Source organism: Sphaeramia orbicularis, chromosome 3 (assembly GCF_902148855.1).
Source record: "Sphaeramia orbicularis chromosome 3, fSphaOr1.1, whole genome shotgun sequence".
NCBI lineage: Eukaryota > Metazoa > Chordata > Actinopteri > Kurtiformes > Apogonidae > Sphaeramia > Sphaeramia orbicularis.
Genome location: NC_043959.1, coordinates 58,919,969 through 58,941,344, shown reverse-complemented (window position 1 = coordinate 58,941,344; position 21,376 = coordinate 58,919,969). Strand labels below are relative to the sequence as shown.

The window sequence follows — 21,376 nt, the reverse complement described above, 5'->3', positions numbered from 1 at the left end:
GTCTTTGCTCGCAGACAGACTTAGCACAGATTAACTCTTTGAGTGTGTGCAGTTTGGAGAGGAAAAAAAAAAAAAGCATGAAGAAAGGATAATGTAAATCACCAGGCTGTTACCATGTTTGTATGAGGGAAAATGAATAAGTAGGGCTTTGTTGAAGTGCTAATGAGCTAATAATTAGCTGTGTATGTTAGAGGACTAGTCAGAGTCTGTAATTACTACCACATTTAAAATTTCTAATTAGCTTTCATAAACATAGTCCTGTTGTGACCCCACTGAAGATTTTTTGCACAATGTTGCCAAGTTACATCTAATTATTCACTTTGTGCAAAGAAAGAATTCAGCAACATGCACATTATTTCCAAGTTTTCTGTGTAATACATCTTTGTCTCTGCTTTTTTTTGTTTGTTTTTTTGTTTGTGAATGGGGTCAAAATGCAAAATAATGCGTTCTGAATAATGCATGAAGAATTTATAATGCCTGATATTTTAGTAGATGGAGACATGTACACAAGATAATGTCTCTGTTAAGTTATACTTTTGGATAATTAAATTCCACACGTTTAATATAGAAATTTAATAGAATATGTACAGTGGAAAGACTATGGAACTTACACTTCTGGAAAAAAAAAACAAACTGCAAATGTGTTGATCATTTTGTTTCAAGTGAAGACACAAAAAGTGAGGATTTTAAGTGTTTTTTTTTTTTTTTTTAATATGGTTTTCTTCTTTTAGATTGCTGACAGATTGAAAAGGTAATTAAATGTATAACATTTTCCTGTAAAACAAAAGCCAAAATGTTCAGTTTCATTGTCAGAGTAATTGACAGATTCAAATTATCATTAGTTTCAAGTCTATAATCAAGATGTAAAGAGATAAGATGAGATTGATGCAAACACTGGGATGCAAATAGAGTTTTCTTTGCCCAAATCTGGAGCATGACAGCCTTGCTGTTTGTCCATTTAGAAGCAAATTAAGATGTCTCTGGCTGAAGGGACTTTTCCCAGGCTTCCCCTCTCTGCTCCGCATTGTTCCAGAGTCAGAGCAGAGTCGGGGTGATATCCGACTATGCCACTGTTTCCTGACTCTGGACCTGGCCATCTTTCATCGGGGCATGTGTGAATAGTCTAGGGTTACGTGGAGGGCTGGACCTCCTTCTGGGCTGTGAAAGTGTGTGTCCGTGAAGGAAAACCCTGTGTGTGTGTGTGTGTGTGTGTGTGTGTGTGTGCTCGCCAACTCCAGGAGTTTGCCCTGGTTCACCCATTTCAATCAAGACTCTTCTGATCCAGTTTAACCTTTCACCCCCCCGCAGTCGTACCAAAAACCCCGCTCAGGCGTTCACCCCATTCCCCCCCCCTTCAATCCCAGGAGCCCCTCTGTTAACCCCCACCATCCCCCCAAGCCTTGGGAAGCAGGTGACTGATGTAGACTGTCGATATGCCCTACAGATAACATGAATAAAGAGCTCACTACCCACCACCACACCACACCCACCCACTCTTACTTCCCTCCCTCCCTCCCTTCCTCCCTCCCTCCCTCCCTCAACCCCTCCCCTGCTACTATGCAAATCAAACATACCCCTCTCCCCTCCTCTTCCTCCTCCCCCTCCTCCTCCTCCTCCTCCTGCTCATTCATTGGGAGGGAGGATTTGCAGCGGCTTCAACCAGCGGCAGCAGCGTGGGCTTTGTTGTGGACTAGTGCCGGGAGAAAGACAAGAGGGCAGAGAACTGAGAAATCAGCAGATAGACTCACCGAAAACAGACATGGACGTGCAAACAGTGTGAGAGTAGTTGAGAGAAAGCTTGGAAGAGGAAAAAAAAAAACCCAAGGGAAACAAACCAACTGAGGCTAAAGAGAGAGTTGTTTCAAAGAGAACCAGGAAGCAACTGTACTGAGGAACTGTTATTGTTACGGACATTTCTGCCACTACTACTACTACTATTACTACTACTACTGTTACTACTACTATTACTACTACTATTACTACTACTATTACTACTACTACTACTACTACTGCTGCTGCTGCTGCTGCTGCTGCTGCTGCTGCTGCCTCCAACACTAATACTACCACTCCTAGTTTTACTTTGAAAGCCACAGCTGGCGTGAAGTTCTGCTTTTCTCTGGGAATTTCCTGGTGAGTTTGATTTGTTTACCCTGTACTTTTTTTTTTTTTTACACACATAAAAAGAAACTGACTATATGCCTCAGTCTGTATTAATGTAAGTAAATGTGTTTTGAAGGATGCTTAAATTATATCATTATAGAGGCAAGTATAGACACATATACCGTATATGTGAAGCATCTTATTGTCTTATTGTAGCTGTGAGGTTAATTTCACTTTCCCTTGAACTTGTCTAGTGAAGAATCTGTGGTTTTAATAAAAACATTGCACGGTTCCTAATAGTACTTTACATAATGTCAGCTCATGTAAGGATCTACGATTGTGTTTGGTGTTTAGATTTGATGATTTTTTTTTTTTTTTTTTTTTGGTGCATAAACTAAGAGTCAAAGTAGAGTTTAGTTTATTGTGCTGTTGATCCATTAAGAAAAGGGAAGTAGAACATGGAAGTTGTAGTCAGTCTCACAGATGTTGCTGCATCTCTATCAGGTGTAAACGATCACACTGTTGTCTTTGTTTAACATGCTGGCTCAGTTTTATGCAGTTTATTTTTTGTAGCCACTTTAACAGAGAATAAGTCTGAAGTTTGAGGATTAAAAAGTGTTTTTTTTTTGTTTTTTTTTTGTAGAGCATCAGGTTTTATGTCACAAACGTCAGGGAAAGGCTGTGGTTGAGGGTTTTCAGTATTCTGGGGTTATGCAGCATCTGTGGTACTTGGATGTTATTAGTGCAGTTGAATTAATGCAAAACTCAGTAAAACATGTGATTGTCTTCCAGTATGACACTCTGAAAAGTCCAAATTTATACTGTACTATTTTACTGTTACTTCAACTCCTGTCAGAACATAAACCCACCTATGTACATGGTCCACTGAATCTACTTTAAATACACGCAAAAGCACAACGTCCTCCCTCTGTGTGTGTGTGTGTGTGTGTGTGTGTGTGTGTGAGAGAGAGGCTGGACAGACCTCTGGCTATGTTAGTACTCAGCATGCAAGGGTGGGCCATGGTAAAGGGGGGTGTAATTAGATGAGCGGCAGCTCCGAAGAACCCCCACCCCCACCCCTCAGACAGCCGACACACTTCTCATAAACACTGTTCTCATGCATGTACATACACACACTGAACATTCGTGTCGTGCACATACGTTTCCTCTGGCGGTGGCTAACAGGTCAGTAGGTCGAGTTAGAATTCTATAGTCATGATCAGTACCATATGGCTGTGTTTTTTTGTGCCAGGCCTGCTTTATTTTTGTTTATTTTGTAAGCTTTTAATGAATTGTCTGAATTTAGGTTTTTTAATAGAAGTGACCACTTTAGTACATTAAGATTCATATGGTATGAAGTAGATATTTAAGTGATTTTTCTGGATTTTACTCCCTGTTTTACTACACATTATATGTACTTTACATTATGTCTTACTGTTTATAGTAGTAGTAGTAGTGGTAGTTTATTCGGTTGTTAGTTACTTTAAACAACAAACCAAAAACAACATATCCATTGTTCCATATACAATACCACCGAAAGGATTTAGGCTGAAGCTAAGACTTATTTTGCGTAACCCTATTTACAATTAACACAGTGTTTCCACATGAAAACAAACAAACAAACAAAAAATGTTCAATGTAATTATTGCTAAATATACAACAGAAGAGAATATATATTTAATTTAATTCTGGTAAATCATGACCTTATCTCAACTATCAATATTGATCCTAGTCTATTAAACAAGTATTTTCTGTAGTCAATCCTGAGCTCTATATTTTTGAATAATGCAAACCAAGCAGCTGGATCACAGAATTTTGTTGAATTTCCTTTGACATTTAAGTCATTAGTTATTTTTTCCATACTGTATATGAATGAATAGAAATCAGTGATTGTCCTGAAACTGAGGAAAAAAACCCCTGTAGAATGGCATAGCGTGTAGAGCTGTAAAACTGTAGCATATTAACTTCTATAAGGGTATAATATGTTCAGATTGTTTAGTCCCGTATCAACCCTCCTGCTATACTATGGGTCATGTTTTTTATATTTATTTGTATTTCTTAGGTCTTCTGCTGGCCTTATTAGTGTAATCAAATGAACAGAACTAGGAGGTTAAAATGTCAAACATATATTTTATTGTGGAAATATTTCTAAAAATATTACAATTTTATTCCGTGTTATTGTCCATTCTATTTGGCCTTGTGTCAAGGGCATCATAAGCTACAGAGGAGTAAAGTTAAATTTGTATTAATATTACATTAGCTGATATTGCCAGTAGGTGAATATATCATAATACACAATGTTTGGCTGAATTATATCAGATACATTTTCATTGCCAGTGGTTGTGAAAACAAATCCCATGATTCCACAGTACCTCAAGATGGCAAATGATGTCTATTGTTTGTGTTTTAATCCGGAGTCCCATAGCAGCAGAAACTATATCCTTTGCATTTAAGATGAAGACAAAAGGCTAAAACGTGGTCTCCTTTAGCTTTATACATTACTGTTTTATAACAATGACAAAAAGTGCATGATGTGATATAACATACAAAGGATGTGAATAACAGGTTTTAAAAGTCAAATAAATATTGAAGTAAACAAGCAGCTCAGATAAAACCAATAAAAGTACATCTTGAAAACAGACTTAAAATAGACACTGACTCAGACAACAGGATTTCCTCAGGCACGTCATTCCAGAGCTTTGGGACCAAAACTGTAGATTTGTAGATTTTAATTTGGTTTGAGTTTGTCGTGTTCAAACTAACCACCGTCCTCTAATGTATCATTAATCACAAAGTCATGATATGGGCATTGTGAAATACAAATATGATAAATAATAAATACAAACTGTTTTCTGTAAAATTCTTGTGCAGATAAATGGAGGTGCTCAGTATGTTCAGCTGTATTTTCAGGGGAAATGTACATTAAAGAAATTTTTCCATGTTGTCAGAATAAGCCATCAAAGAGCAGGAACATGCATGAAGGGATTTCCTCTGAATAAATCTGGTAATAAAGTAACATACAGTGCATGAAACCTGTGTCGAGGTGTTCACGTCGTCCTGATACCTGTCATATAATGTGACTGGATTAGAGCTACGACATAAGTAAAGATCAGAGAAGTTCTCCGACTCACATTTAAATTGGTGAATTAAAACCTGCTGATACTGACTGGTACCCTGCAAACACAACTCTGATCTGCCTTTGTAGGGCTTATGGCTTTTAGCTCCGTGAGAATAAGCGTGCCACAGTGCGTATGTACGGGCTAGTATTGCTTTTTTCTTTTTTTTTTCTTTTTTCCTTTTTTTGTGACCATTCCTGGTGAGTAAGTGAGTTCTTGCCCTCTGAAACAAAACACTGCTCTTTTCTACACCCACTTTCACTCATTTGCCAATTAAGCGGCTTTCAGGGTGCCCTGTGTGGCCCCTTAGTGAATACTGTAAACCCTCCATAGTCGCTCCATACGGCCTTAGTCAAGGAGGCTCTAATGAAAGCCTCGGCCCCTCGAGAGCCTCGACATGCACTCTGTGGCCTCTGTTCTCACCAAGCAGAGTGGCTTTGTATTGAAATAGGAGATGCTTATCATCACTCTCTCTCTTCCTCTCTTTCTTTCATTCTTTAATTCTCACATTTGCCCCCTTTTCTCACACACACACATCCACTATGATGATTATGTGATCATATCACAGAGTCACGCTCACGCTAATGAAGACAGAAAGGGGCGGCGGTGCCATTGCTTTGTGTGATTTTTTTTCTTCCTAACAATGGTCTTTTTCACTTTCTCTTTATGTTAATAGATTCATTGTTTGGCGGTGGGGTGGATTTATATTTCATTTCTGGGTGAAGTCAGGCTTTTATTTAGTCAGCGGGTACATGTAATCAATGGGTGACCCAGAGTGGGTGATGCCTTTTTTAAGATCATTTTTAAAATGGCATTGTTTCAGTAATTGGATATTGGACAGTACAGAAATGGTAACAAATGAGTGGACTAAAGGGATGTGTGGTATTTAGCAAAGGTCTGCATTCAGATTGAAACCTGGTTCACCTCTAGGCCACCATGAATCACCTGGCTGCAAAAGTATTCACCAGTGATGATGAGTTTGGCTGATGTGCAAATTCAACATGTATTACTATCAGTTTATAGAACAGTAATAAGCAACAAGAAATGACAGGACAGTGCCAAAGATGTACTGATAAGGAAATTTCAGTATAAAAATGATGAAACCTGTTCTGTAGCTGTTGTTTCAGAAAAAAGGGAAAATAATCAAAATAATAATACAAACAGATAGATTTGTCATTAATGATTTATTTTATTTCATTATTTATTCTCCATTTCAGGGCAGTTATACAAAGATGCGTTCATACTTTGTGTTTAAATGAAAGTTTTTGTCGTCTTTTTTGCATATGGAGCTGGTTGTTTTTTTGACATTAGTTAAAAGCTGAAGACTTATGTTGGTTGTCCACATGAGAACAGCCTGCACACTGATTAGAAAGCTGAGCATTTGGGTGTTTTTTTTTTTTTTTTTCTGCAAAAATCCAATAACTGCCTGAGAGTTCAACTAGCTACATAAGCAGCCTGTAGTTTAGAAATAGAGTCGGCTCCTGCCAGCACATCCCAGCTCAAAACAAACTCTATCACAAACTCCACACAAGCTCAGAAGCACTTCTGAATCCAACATATTAAACCTTTGTTGTTTAGTGCTGAACACAAGTATTGCTTCTGCACACAAATCATGTACAGTTAACATATTTACAGTTTTAAAGATATTCAAGCCTTTGTTTTGTTTCCTCAGTTTTTATGCTCTAATGTTTCATTATATTTATATTGGTATATAAAGTTATTATAGTTATTATTCACTTTAAATTACATCTTTACTGGATGACTCTATAATCATGGTAACTCATTAATAGCAAAATTTAAAGGATTGTCATGAAATATGCATTAATTAAATGTTGCTGAATTATTTAAAAAATGTAAAATTCTGGTATTTGCATTGACCCTAAAAACTAAACAGTGGTCAGGTTGTTAACGTATTTCATTCTAGCAGCGTTGTTGTTGTGTTGCTGTATGCTCAGATAAAGCCTCCAGAGGCTTTTGACTTTGACTTCAGTGTGCAGAGGGGGTTAATACGAAGCTCCTTCCTATAACAGAGGACCAGATAATCAAAACAATCCTGCACAAGCTCTAAGCTCTGCATTGTCTGTGTAGTCTTTTGACTTTTTGTCTTTCTTCAGTCCCTGGGATTTGCTGAAATGTCATATTTCGATATAATTACTACATACATACATATATATATATATATATATATATATATATATATATATATATATATATATATATATATATATATATACACCCATTACTTACATTTAATAGTAAGAGAAGGACCCACAGCAAAGTTAATTCTTCATGTCTTTGTTTGAAGCCACTGTGCATGAATTGAGGGCAAATGTAATTACAATTATATAATTAAACTACTTTATGTACTTTAATATATGCGCACATTTTTGTGTCCAATTAAATGGCATGCTGTCTTTCTTCTTCATGTCTGAATTTTGCAGTTACCCTCCCTGGTGCACTCCTCGCTCCTGTTTCTTCATCCTCAAACTCACTCGCAACACGTCGCTCCTCTTCCAACTCCTCCTCCTCCATGCAGACCTCGTACCGACTGCCTAACCCCTTGCCACCCCTCCCTGTACGCAAGGGTGTCCGAGGTCGACGTCCCAAATCCCAGACTATTGCTTTGTTGAAAGCAGCAGCCGAAGCAGCAGCAGCAGCAGCAGCGGTAAATGGAGCATCACAGAGCCCTCCCAGACCTAGCTCTGCAGCTCAACTGGCCCCCAGACCACACAGGAAGAGAGGACCCAAGCCTGGGAGCAAGGTAGGATGTCACAAGAGTTAGAGTCTGTCATGCTGTGCTCCACTGATCCTGTCATTTTATGTTTTATGCATTAAGGCTAATATGATTCTGATAAAGACGGAGGTCACAGATGGACAGTTTGCGAGGGGGAATAATCTGGGGGTATGTTTATGTATGTGACTGTGAAGAGGAAAACAGTCTGCTTTGGGAGCTGCTCTGTGGACGGTGGGGAGGTTCACAATGCAGCAGTGAAAGTTAAAACACACCTTTAATAAATCATTAACAAACAGCCTTTGTAGATTATAGACAGTTAATGAGAGAGGGTTTGTTTGTTTTGTGCTTCAGAGGAAGCCTCGGGTGGTGCCATCCCTGGGGGCTTCATCAGTTACAGCTCCGCCTCCAGAGACCAGACTGAGCTCCAGCCACGTCTCAGCGGACAGCAACCATAAGAACAGCTCAAATGTAGTCTGCACAGGTAATTTAGAAAACATCTACACTTTAGTCAAAAGACAGTTTTGGACACCACAGTTACCCCAAGTGAATGTATACATGCAGGTGTGTTCATCTTTGCTCATGTTTTCCTGTTCCGTTCCCAGTGTGTGTGTATGTGAACAAACACGGTAACTACGGACCACATCTTGACCGAAAACTAGTGCAGCAGCTCCCAGACCACTTTGGTCCAGCTCCAGTAAACGCAGTGCTACAACAGGCTGTTCAGGCCTGTGTGGACTGTACCTACCAGCCCTCAGTGCTGCTGTCGTTTCTGCAGAGTCAGTCGCACACGGGAGGAGAGGTCATCAGAGGTAACCACCAGAAAACCTACACAAACATATGGTGCAAAATGCAAATTAATTCACTTAAAATGCTTTTTAAATTACAATCTACTAAATACTCCTTTTTGAGATATGAAAAAACAGCCCAATGCTGAAAATATAATATACATTTCTAAACATGACTATGTCTAATTTAGCAATTTCACTCACTACAGGGTGTCCCAAAAACACATGTCCATATCTGAGTTACTACATGGTCAGGAGAAATTATACTTCATAAGATTTATTTTGGACATAAAATGTTTTATTCTACAAATTTCAAATGAAAAATTCTGGGGGATGGTAATTTTATAATGTTCCAAAGTAATTACAAATGTTCAATGTGTGTGAGAATTAGAGGAGAATCACTGAGGCTCTGGAGAATGTACACGACATGCTGTAGCGAGTGTGGCAGGAACTCGTCTACCGACCTGATATGTGCCGCGTCACAAGCAGTGCACACATCGAACATTTCTAATAACTTTGGAACATTATAAAATCACCATCTTTCAGAATTTTTTGTTTGAAATTTGTAGAATAAAACATTTTATTTCCAAAATAAATCCTATTAAGTATCATTTCTCCTGACCATGTAGTCACTCTGATATGGACATCTCAAATGATGTCAGTTTTTTTGGGACACCCTGTATTTCAGTGGAGACCTGTAGCTTTTTATGATGTGCAACCAATGACTTCAAACCACCAAAGCTAATGTACAGCAACAACATTGTTATAATGTTAGCATTAATAATGTGGTTGTTTTAATTGAATGAAATGACATAATGTGAATCTAGGCCACAAACTGTACAGGAACAGAACATTTACTTGGTCTGGGTCCGATCAGTTACATCTTCAGTGATGCTGAAAACTACAGCTCCCACGAGTCCATGTACCTTCACAATGTCATCAAACTACTTTGAGCCGTAGAGCTGGAGTCCTGTCCCTTCTAATGCACTCCATCATACCTGACTTTGATAGAATAGGGACAACGGTCAGTGGCGAGAGAAAAAACATTACTGATCCTCTTTGAATTATGTCACCACTTACACATATGTTTGTCAACTTGAAAGATAATTTTATGAGCTAACAAAGTTGCAGTTTGTTCCAAAGATGGTAAAGAAGCATGGAGTTATGTGTTAAACAGCTCAGAGGACTGCATGTCTTGTCGTATGTCGAACACATCACCAGCACAGCTGTCTTACCTCAATCTCTGAGAGGGAGGTTAAGTATTAAAAGAGGTGATAATCACTGCAGGTCTATTCATGTTAAAGCTGCTGCGACATCTACAGTGAGAGTTATGATGATGGTGATTTTTGGGTGCGTAGTCCTTATATTTATGTCATTTCACAGTCTGATAGTTAAGTTTTACCACTAACTGCAACTTTTCTTACTTGTAAAATTATCTTTAAAATTGACATAATATTTATTCATTTTCTGAACCCGCTTTATCTTCACTGGGGTCACTGGTGCCTATCCCAGCTACTTATGGGTGAAGGTGGGGTACACCCTGGTCATGTCGCCAGTTTATTGCAAGGCTGACGTATAGAGACAAACAATCACTCACATTCACACCTATGGGCAATTTAAATGGTAATATATATAGCACATTTTCTATACCTTAATGGTGCCCGAAGCGCTTTACAATTCCTCACATTGACCCAATCACACACACATACACCAGTAGGCGGCTGCTGCCATGCAGGGTTTAAGGTTCAGTGTCTTGCCCAAGGACACTTTGATATGTAGACAGTCGGAGCCAGGATTCAAACCACCAACCCTTCGGTCAAAGGATGACCCATTCTACCGACTGAGCCACAGCCGTCCTAATTTAGATTAACTGATTAACCTAACGGTGCATGTCTTTGGATGGTGGGAGGAAGTCGGAGAACCTGGAGAGAACCCACGCAAACAAATGGAGAACATGCAAACTCCACACAGAAAGGTCCCACCCCCATCGACTGGTGCTGGAATTGAACCCAGGACCTTCTTGCTGTGAGGCAGGAGTGTTAACCACTGCACCACTGTGTCGCCCAAACTGACAAACAGCAGATGTATAAAAGAAAACACAATTTAGACAGGATCAAAAAATAGCTTGTCTCTTACCATTGACTAATGCGTTATTTTCTGAAAGACGGTCAAATGAGACCAGGAACAGACAGGACTTCAGCTCTCTATTGGTTTGATTGAAAGTCCCCTAGTGGTAGGAAGTATGTGTTGCATTTGTTTACATTTATTACCTCCGCCAAGTGTAACGGCGGAGGTAATGTTATCATCGGGGTTTGTCTGTCTGTCTGTTTGTCTGTTAGCAAGATAACTCAAAAAGTTATGGACGGATTTGGATGAAATTTTCAGGAAATGTTGATACTGGCACAAGGAACAAATGATTGAATTTTGGTAGTGATTGGGGGGGGGGGGACTGATCTGCCTTGGCGGAGGTCTGCAGTCTCCGAGTGCTTTTCTAGTTTCTAAATTGAACAATCAAACTATCAAATTTCTGGATTAAAACCCAAATACAGGGGGTATTTCAATGGTAAAATTGTTGATGTAGTGTGTGTTGACTGCCTCAGACGTTGTTTGATAAAATACAATAGTGGTGAATTTCTTACTTTTAACAATACGAGCCACTGTAAATAGATCAGATTCAGCGATCAACCAGGTGAAACTGGTTTGAGCACACACTCAGGGGACATTTGTGTATATGTGAGTGTTCTGAGGAGAAAGACTAGGGGAATAAAGGGGCGCCAGTGGCAGCAGTTGATGTGAGCACTGTGTCTATAATCAGAATTGACATGTGCGTCTAACCTGGTTTGGGATGCTGGGAATGGGTCTCCCTTGGGGGACTGGATTGGGAATGCTGTGGGTGAGGCTGGGTTGGGAGGGGAGGGGTGGTTTAATTTGTGGAGGCTTGGCTTGGGTGGGAGGGTGTTGTGCTGGGTGGGTTGTGGGTATGAGGGAGGGTGCTAAGCTCTGAACCATCTGCTGTTTTCCTGTAGCTGTGAACGGGTGCAGTGTGCGGGTGTGTGTACATACAACACAAAGACTAATAGCAGTTTGTTTTGCGCCCTTCAGTGCGGTCAGAGCATGGAATCCGCTACGTGAAGCTGCCCTCGGCCTCCAGCGCTTCCTCTGTACTGCGGTTCTTGGAGAACATGTGCCAGCATCTTGAGAGTGACAGTCTGTTCAGCTCCCAGCCGTTCAGCCCGTACAGCAATAACGCACGCTTCTACGACAGAACCAAGTCAGGTGGGTGTGGGATGTGGTCGCTGACGGGTAAGGTTGATATTTAGGGTTATTTAGGGATTTGGGTTTAATTTACAAGAGCAGATAGTCCAAACAACATGACTAACCTGAGAGTCAAACTGATAAAGATGTTTTGGATTAATCTCAAAACTAAAAATGGAAAGTTGAGTATGATTTTTTTTTAATTCAGTAAAAATAATGCAGATATTCTAATTACTACGCAAATAAAAAAGACATTCCAGCTATTTGTAGGTTATGTTCAATCCTTTTCTTCAGTTATATACATACATAATAATGTGCAGTTTAAATACATGAAACCAGGTTAGAGTTATAGAGTACAATGAAATGCATATTATTAGCTAACATGGCTACAACTGAGATATAGTGTAGTTATTTTATATCTGTACGGCCTGATCGCAATCAAGGGAACCAGAAAGGGTGCACATATAGATGAAAAATAATAATGCTCTATCAAAAAATCAGACAGGCCATTTTATTTGTCTGATATTTCTCTTTTAAAGTCCAAATTATTTTTGTATTCTGGTGTCTACTAAAAATTTGACAGGCTTGTACCTCTGTCAAATCAGAAATTATTCTGTGTACGGACACTCCAGCCTAATAGCCTCCATGTTTAATACCTACACAGATATACAAATGTTTCAGCACTCAGGAGAATCATGCATTGTTTATTGCGTAGATGTGGTGTCCAAAGCATGTGTGCTGAAAAATTCCATATATTGACAGAAACAATCAAATTAGACCCACATATTTAGAATCTGGTGTACGGACACTACTGGTGTACGGACTCGACAAGATTGGAATGGAAATCTGGCTTATCACATGGTCACATCTGTGTTAGATCTTAAATATTAATAATAATAATAATGGATTGGATTTATATAGTGCTTTTCTAGACACCCAAAGCGCTTTACATTATTGACCCATTATTCATTCGCTCTCACATTCTCCCTCTGGTGGTGGTAAACTACATCTGTATCCACAGCTGTCCTGGGGCAGACTGACAGAAGCGTGGCTGCCAATTTGCGCCTACGGCCCCTCTGACCACCACCAAACATTCATACACCAGTGTGGGTAGCACTGGAGGCAAGGAGGGTGAAGTGTCTTGCCCAAGGACACAACGGACTGACTAGGACAGAGCGGGATTCAAACCGCCAACCCTTCGGTTATTGGACGACCCGCTCTACCACCCATCTTTAATTAAGTCTTTCTGGTACAGGAGGAAATAAACATTTGTGAACAAGTTATAACAATATATCTATAAGGCATATAGTCCATATTATTGATGGAAGTATACTGGTGTTTGGACACTACATGAAGTTTGGTGAAAAACGCGCGATTGAAAACATCCATTTGACACATTGTTCCCAAAGTTTCTGCAGCCAGGGAGCAGAGCAAAATCTGTTTAGTTGTGCATATTTAGTCCTAATAATACTGAAAGAACAGGTTCCCATTCTATTATTACAATTAAAGGGCTGTAAAAGGAGGGTTTTCAGAACAAAATGGTGGATTGTGTTAATAGTGAAAATAAGAATTGATAATCAAACAGATGTTCAACACAAATGATAAATAAATGAAAAGCGATGTGTGCATTTTGTAATAAAAAAGACAAAGGAGTTGAGTAGTAATTTTTTATTGTGTTACAAAACATTATGTCCAATAATTTTGCTCTCTCATAACAATAAAATTGTGCACGTTTTCACTCTCATTGGGTCGCCATTTTATCAGTTTTTATCCGATTTTCTTCAAAATTGGAGGATTGCAAGATCTAGTAATAAGATGGCCAAAGAAACCTTTTGGGAATGGTTTTGGGGGGATCTTTTTGCAATACTGATTAATAACTGATGCAAATATACTTGTACACCTTGAATGTAATCAGGCTGTGTAATGAATTTGATTCCAGTTGGTGATAAAAGACTTCAGATTGTCCAAATGTAGATATAATGTAATGCAAATATAGAATGAGGTGCTCCACATCTTCATACTTTGTATTTAGTTTGTCAGCTCTTTAGCAGTGTTGTCCAGTTCAGGGGAAGGTTAATAAAATACAGTACATACAGTATTTTACACAGATACAGTATTTAAGACAATAATAATCATGATCCACTGCAGGTAAAACACCATCTATGGAAAATTGCACCAATCGCTGTATTTGATTCAAACATTTTAATTGAATCCCTTCTGAACCCTAACACACGATAGAAGGAGCAGGACACAAGCATACAGGCTCTGCTGTTATACACAAGTGAACCTGAAAATTAGTTTTATGGCACCATGATGTCGGATTTAACAGCCTGATAGGATGTCATTTCACCACTGTTTTTTTTTTTTTTTTTTTTTAAATTTGCGTGATTGAATTTGTGCTCATTCTGACTGAAAGATTTTTTTAAACTGTTATGTTAGCCCATTTATAAATAAAATAATGAATTCCCCTGAACGAAAGTGGGGATAAATACAAAAAACAAAAAACAAACAAAAAAAAAACCTATTGGTTTTATCTTTCAGTTAAATTGTCATTTTAAATATCTGCATCAGCACAGAATTCTGCTGTTGGTGCATCTCTAATGTTATTTGGACTTCGTTTTGATCTGACATCATTCAGCCACAGTCATTACTCTGCATTTCTCTTTATTTAAACAAACTCATTCCTTACCTCTGGATTCTGAAGGCATGTGCATTTTCTATCACCACCATTCTTATTTCCCTTTGAGAACATCTCATATTTCAGAATCTGCCAGTGCCTTTATGACTGTGCAGAGCAGCTGTTTTGTGTTTTTATTCACAGATATTTCTTTTTTTTTTTTCCCTTTCAGAGCCTTTATCCCATACAGAAAACGGTCTATCTAATGACAAATCCACAAAGGATCCTGCACCCAGCGCTCGATCTCTTCACACTGCACCCGAGTACCGAGCGACAAAGAAGGAAAGGCCGTCGTTTTATTCCGGACATAAACACACACCGCCACCTGTACGACGTGTCATCTCCAACCCGGCTGAACTTAACACCGTCCACACAAACAGAAGAGTGGAACGTAGGTCCAAAGGCACCATCACTCAGTTCACTGGGGCAAAATAACAGAAATATTAAGAGACTATAATAAAGAAAGTTTACATCACAAGGTTTTCTTTATTTTAATCCTTATATTTTTTTTTAATTTAAAATGGAAAATAATGACCCTTTTTGTCACCCAGTATTTAAAATGTAATATTCCCCCTTTTATTCTTTTAATGTGTCATCATGATCATTTATTACCTAAACTTTTGTTAATATATAACACTGATGAACAAAACTATTACTATTAAGACTGTTGTGTTTCTTGTGCTCTTATTAATTCTTGCACATCTACAGCAGCTAGTTCAACAACAGGCCCAGACCATGTAACGCAGGACAAAGAGGGTTCAGGGAACGACGCTTCTTCCTGGTCAGTAGAGGAGGTCATCCGGTTTGTCCAGGAGGCCGACCCACACACGCTCGGCCCGCACGTCGAACTGTTCAGGAAGCATGTGAGTATTTCTGCTGCCAGTGTTGTGAAGTTTGTCTTGTTTACAGGTTTATAGACACCAGGGGGCAGCACAAAACATAAGTCCAGTGGTGAGTAGTTAATACGGTGAGTGAACAGTATGAGTTCATCCCTGTTTCTGTTTACCTTCCATGTTTAACTCCACTATTCCTTCACTTTTATTATTTTTTCACTCTGGTTGTTATTCCTTCCTCTTAAGCTGCTCCTCCACATGTAAAGGTGGTCTATCAGAACCTGTCACTGAAAGCAGCCGTCTGCTGTATCAGGAAACAAACCTGAAGAGAACTTTTGAGAATTAATCAAAAGAGCAGTGTTGTAGGTCATCAGCTGGAAGATGATTGAGAAATTAGAAACTGCTGGGTAATGATTATCTTTGGTTTTGTAACTAATACTGACTTTAACTAGTGATGGAAAAAGTATTCTGTATTCCTGTAAAACTACAAGTGAATTCTACTTTCCAAACCATACTTAAAGGAGTCATATTTTGCTAAACCCACTTTTATTAGTCTTTGGTTCTTTTATTTGTGTATTTGGACTGTAATAGTTCATAAAGTTTGAATTCAAACCCTCCAGGTGCTGCAAAACTATCTTTATATTCATTTTGGCAAAAATCGAGTGGATTTCTACAACCCATGTTAATTCCTGCTTAATTTTAATTCCATGCTTAATCTATAACTAGTTATGTCATGATATTTGCACATATAAAGTCCCATCCCATGAACACTTCTCCGAGTACGACATAGTTGTTTGTCAGCAGCAGCAGTTGTAGTAAAAACTGAAAATATGTCCAAACTTTGAGCCGATTACCTAAAATGTTCAGTTGTTGGTTGTATTAACGAACACAAGTGGCTAAATGGGACAGAAAGCACGGTCAACAACCTGGAGGGGGTGGGGCGTGAAGTGGCTTATTTGCATTTAAAGGGCCAGCGCTCAAAACAACCTTTTTCGTGTCATTTCTCAGAAATAGGGCTGAAGATGGACCTGTGGAGTTGAATTAATGAAGAATTCAGACCCAAGCAGAGCATTTACAGTTTATGCAGACCACAGGGAAATGTTTTAAAATGCATAATTTCATTTAAAAAAGCAAAATATCACTCCTTTAAGTAAAAAGCATTTAAGTATTGCCAGTAAATGTACTCAAGGGTATGGACAGTAAAAGTAGTCATAGTTCAAGTCCAGCTAAAAAAACGTCATAATAGTAAAACAGAGACGTCTTCAGCAACTCTGGACAGACTGTTGAGACAGTTAGGATACCGTCACCTCTGTGACTTTTGGGTGCATAATCTTTACATGTGACAGTTCCAACAGTTTTCCAACAAACTGTGACTTTCTTGAAAAATTATCTTATAAATTAAGCATATGTGTAAATGGGTTGTAATTAAAATGGGATCAAAAAATTACACGGCTCTGTAATCCCCTATAAAGTCAGCTTTTCATGAGCTTAGTAAAACAGCTGTTTTTAGCTTTATGACTGCACTTTTTCCCATTTAATCCATAAGGCTGTTTAAAGAGTCGATTTAGCTAAAGTAAAAGAATCCTTTAATTCATCACAATCAAACTCCCAGTACATGTGGACATTTGTAGTTTTTGCTGGACAGGAGGGTATTGTAATCTGTAAAGTAACTAAGGCTGTCAGACAAATGTGGTGGAATAAAAAGTATATTATATCCCTCTGAGATTGTATAGAACAGACGTATAAAATTGCTTAGAGCAGAAATACTCAAGGACTTACAGTGTTTTAAATTTATAAGAGGGGAGGTAGATGTGAGGGAATCAGAGGAAGGAAAACCCACAAATTTTATTTGTGTGTAGAGCAGTGTTTTTCAACCTTGGGGTTGGGACCCCATGTGGGGTCGCCTGGAATTTCTCGTAATTGATAAAAAAAAATTTAAAAACAAACTTACTAATCAAAAACATATGGTGAGTTGATAGAGACAATCCCAATCCATAAAAGACATGACAAACTGTGAAGCTAAAACTGCAGCACTGGGGTTCTGTTTATCTGTCAGATGTTCATTGTGGTCAGTTTCAGATGCTGCAGCTCTTTCATAATTCATAGTTTCAGTTCTTGTTTGTTCAGTATTAATTGTCCTCCTTGTAAATCACAGCTGGACTGACTGGACAGATCCTGACCAAGGAAAATCAAATTCTCACTTTGTGCAGTAATCTACACCTGGATTTTCTGCCTCCGTCCATAATAATATACATTATATAGACTAAATGTCATCTAAAATTAATGTTTATTTGCAACAGTATAGCAAACTATTGCATGATCAAAAACAAATTAATTTTAGCACACAAAAAAAAGTCTCCGTTTTGAGAAGTTTGTGATGTTAAAATGGGGTCACAAGCCAAAAAGGGTTGGGAACCACTGGCATAGACGATTTAATTTTGCAACTTTAACTGAAGCTAACATTCTAATTCCTAAAGCACTGGCAGTAATCACTACTTGTAGAAAAATGTCAGAAGCCAGACCTGTAATTCACAGGTTTATATTTTCTCTTCCTGTGTTGTATAATGCAGTTGCCTGATTAAATAAACCATGTTTGAGGCAGAACCATTCAGGAATTCCCTGCATTCGATGTCTCAATCAAGCCATCATCACTTTAATCAAGCTGTTCTTCACAGTGACAACATGTTTATAATGCGCCCCCTGCTGACAGCTCCCCCCTCTCCCCACAGGAGATTGACGGCAAAGCCCTGATGCTGCTGCGAAGTGACGTCATTATGAAGTACATGGGGCTGAAGCTGGGCCCGGCACTCAAACTCTGCCATCACATCGAGAAGCTGAAACATACGAAACAATAGAGGACTCTTCTCTCACTGGCAAATACACATGTAAACAAACAGTACACCGTTTTTTTTTGTTTTTATTCATTTACCATATTATTGTGAGCAGACACAAAATTCATTATTTGCCTCTGTCTAATTAGTCACATATCTGAGTTTAGACGTAATTTACTCCACAACAGACTTTTTTGCCTTATTATATAAACCTAGAGGCTATTACATATTCACATTTTAATTTGCATTTTACACATACACAGACATTCATAGTTGTTGAAGGTTTTGCAGCTCCATCTGTTCAATTGTTCAGCTGCTAAGGGTTTTTTTGTGACGTATGTTATAACTGCTTTGTCAGAATTTCAGGATGGACTCTTCACGTGAGATTTGGAAAGTTAGTTCAGGTACTGGCAGTGAATGATTTACTGCATCTTATCTAACATTGCAATAAAGGTCAGTTTAGTGTATGCAAGCCAGTGAATGTATGAAGTCATGGAAGTTATTGCTAACAGGTATGATCCACTGGAGTGTACCAGTGAATGACAAGTGTTGAAGGGTTTTATTCCAAAATGTTTCTGAAGGAGTGAGTCAGTACATGATGGTTTCTGACTCCGACTTTTAATGACAAATATATTTTAACTTCGGCAGTGTAGGCACCACTTTGCATTAAAATAATTTATATTTTATTTGGAAGAAACCCTTTCCTCTGTTGTAGTTCAATAGCGCTGGTTGAAAATGTGGAGACTCAGTTACTGAAGCAATTTATATTCTATGCTCATATCTGCATTTGTTTCATGTGCTGGAAGATTATATCTAATGTTGATATTCGTATGAAGGGGTTATATGTAGTATTGATATTCTCAGTAAAAAGTGGGAAGTCTTGCCCCAGACATATTTGCGACTACCAAAACCACCAACAAAAAACACTCTGAATAAAGTATAAAGCTTATTGTTTATACACATTTACATTATGGTATCATTGAGATTTCATCTTCAAACAATAAGTCCTAGCCCGTTATTTTAACAGTCAGAATAACACTGTCTTATAGTCTTCATGTGCTGCTCCAGCTGATAGTTTACATTATAGCTCTGTTAGCTTAGCTCTGTCTTTAGACTGAAAACAGTCACAGTAAAACCACTAATCACCTCTGTTTTCTGTACAGTTTGTGCTGTCAGTAGCTGCACTAAAGATCTGTTTGGAATCATCCAAAGAAGGTCAGAACTCTCACAGTTTAGTCTAAACTGTGAACAAACAAAAATCAGGAAGCTTAGCAAAGACAATAACATCACATAATAACTCATACCTTCATAATCCTCACACTCTCACTCACAGTTGTAGTGGAAACACTGCATCAAACTCCATTCTTTTCATTTCTGTCTGTGTCCAGTGGTGAAAACAACAACAGTGCTTCTAGCTTTTATCACTGAGTCACTTTCTTTGACTCTAAAAGTGGTGCCTTCGTGGTTCTCATCTCATTGTGTCTGCCCCGTTTCCACTGCGTGGTATCGGCTCGACTCGACTCGACTCGACTCGGCTTTTTTGCGTTTCCATTATGAAAGGACCTGGAACCTGGTACCCGGTACTACTTTTTTGGTATCACCTCCGCCGAGGTTCCAGGACTGGAGACCAGATACTAGACCAGACAGTTGTCTCTGTGACCCGCCGTTTTACCAAAAACAAATGCGGAAGTGGACAGTAAATATAGCGGTACATTAATCCACATGATAACAGCCCAAAACTACACCGTGGTTGGTCCAGGAGATTCAGTCTTTGGTGGCTGACGTAAAAATTCAGACGAGACAACATGCAAAGAGCGAGTTTATCAGCGACTCTCTGAGCAGACGACACGGAAATAATGCGCCGAATCGCTATGACGTACAGGTACGGTAAAGTCGGTAGTATCTTGTAATGGAAACGGTCTCCAGGAATACCGAGTTGAGCTGAGCTGAGCCGTGCCGAGCCAAGTCGAGCTGGTTCCACGTGGTGGAAACGCAGCATTTCTGACACTCTTGTTAAAGGTCCTGTGGTGTTAGTTTTTCTCACCTGGGAGACTGGCAGAGTGTCTCACTACTCCCTCTAGTGGTCACATAAATCCCCCAGTCTGTTTGTGTGGATATACTCAGTGGATATCTCTACAACCCAGTACACTGGTGCCTTTGGCTGCAAGTCAGAGCTCTTTAGTTGAAACACTAATGATGATTTTAGGGCATTTTTGAAGGTAAAATTGCTACATATAACCCCTTTAAGCAGGTTCAGCTTGAGCACTGACTGTGTTATGATTGTATAATGCTTTGAAAGTCACACTATCCAACACTCACACATACACACAAACACAAATGCATACAATGACTGGAATACTGTAAGTGTTGACAGTGAAATACAAGGTGTTTCATTGTTGACTTTGAGTGCTGTACAGGAAGTTAAAGTGCTCCTAAAAGAGCAAATGACAGAGAAACTGTATAAAGACAAGCCAAAAGGTTGGTTTTTGATATCATTTTGTACTGTAACAAAGTGTATCAACCCGTATCAAGCGTAAGTGTAATCAAACTTTTTTTCTGCCTGAAATTGTTTTTGTGTGCACCATCATATAACTACCTACAGGATAATGTTTTGTCAGAGTAATTATTCACATCTTCTCAAAGTATTTATCTGTTTTCCATGGCAGAAAATCTCATTTTCTGAACATTTCAGAATCATTTACGAACCAAATCATGTCTGTTGTAGCTGCATTTCACCCCGTTGCTCCCCTGTAGTGGTAATAAGTTGATACTTGAAACCGTATTGCTTTAATGTGAAACTCAGGTTTTAGTAGGATTTTTTTTTTTCCTTTTTTAGAAATCGTTTTCATCATTAGCATATTGTGTTCTTATTACCACATAGACAGACTGCACAATAACCAACTACGTATATTTTTATGCCTTGTCATTGACTGATCCACGACATTTCATGTGTGTATATATACAACTTTTTACTGGAAGTTCAAAAAAGATGTTTGTTAAATATGTTTGATATGCATTGACACAATTAAACATTTGTTTACATCA

General features: G+C 38.7%; 1 protein-coding gene across 1 annotated transcript in view; it reads left to right on the top strand.

The window, feature by feature from the left end:
* Positions 1-21,376, top strand: part of LOC115411129 (polycomb protein SCMH1-like) — a 54,369-nt gene extending 32,993 nt beyond the window's left edge. The window contains exons 8-16 of the mRNA XM_030123082.1: positions 7,658-7,977; positions 8,302-8,431; positions 8,553-8,759; positions 11,838-12,011; positions 14,840-15,058; positions 15,376-15,530; positions 18,230-19,809; positions 20,022-20,027; positions 20,328-21,376. Of these exons, the coding sequence (XP_029978942.1) occupies positions 7,658-7,977; positions 8,302-8,431; positions 8,553-8,759; positions 11,838-12,011; positions 14,840-15,058; positions 15,376-15,530; positions 18,230-18,355 (1,331 nt within the window). The 3' untranslated portion in view covers positions 18,356-19,809; positions 20,022-20,027; positions 20,328-21,376. The remainder of the gene's footprint in view (positions 1-7,657; positions 7,978-8,301; positions 8,432-8,552; positions 8,760-11,837; positions 12,012-14,839; positions 15,059-15,375; positions 15,531-18,229; positions 19,810-20,021; positions 20,028-20,327) is intronic.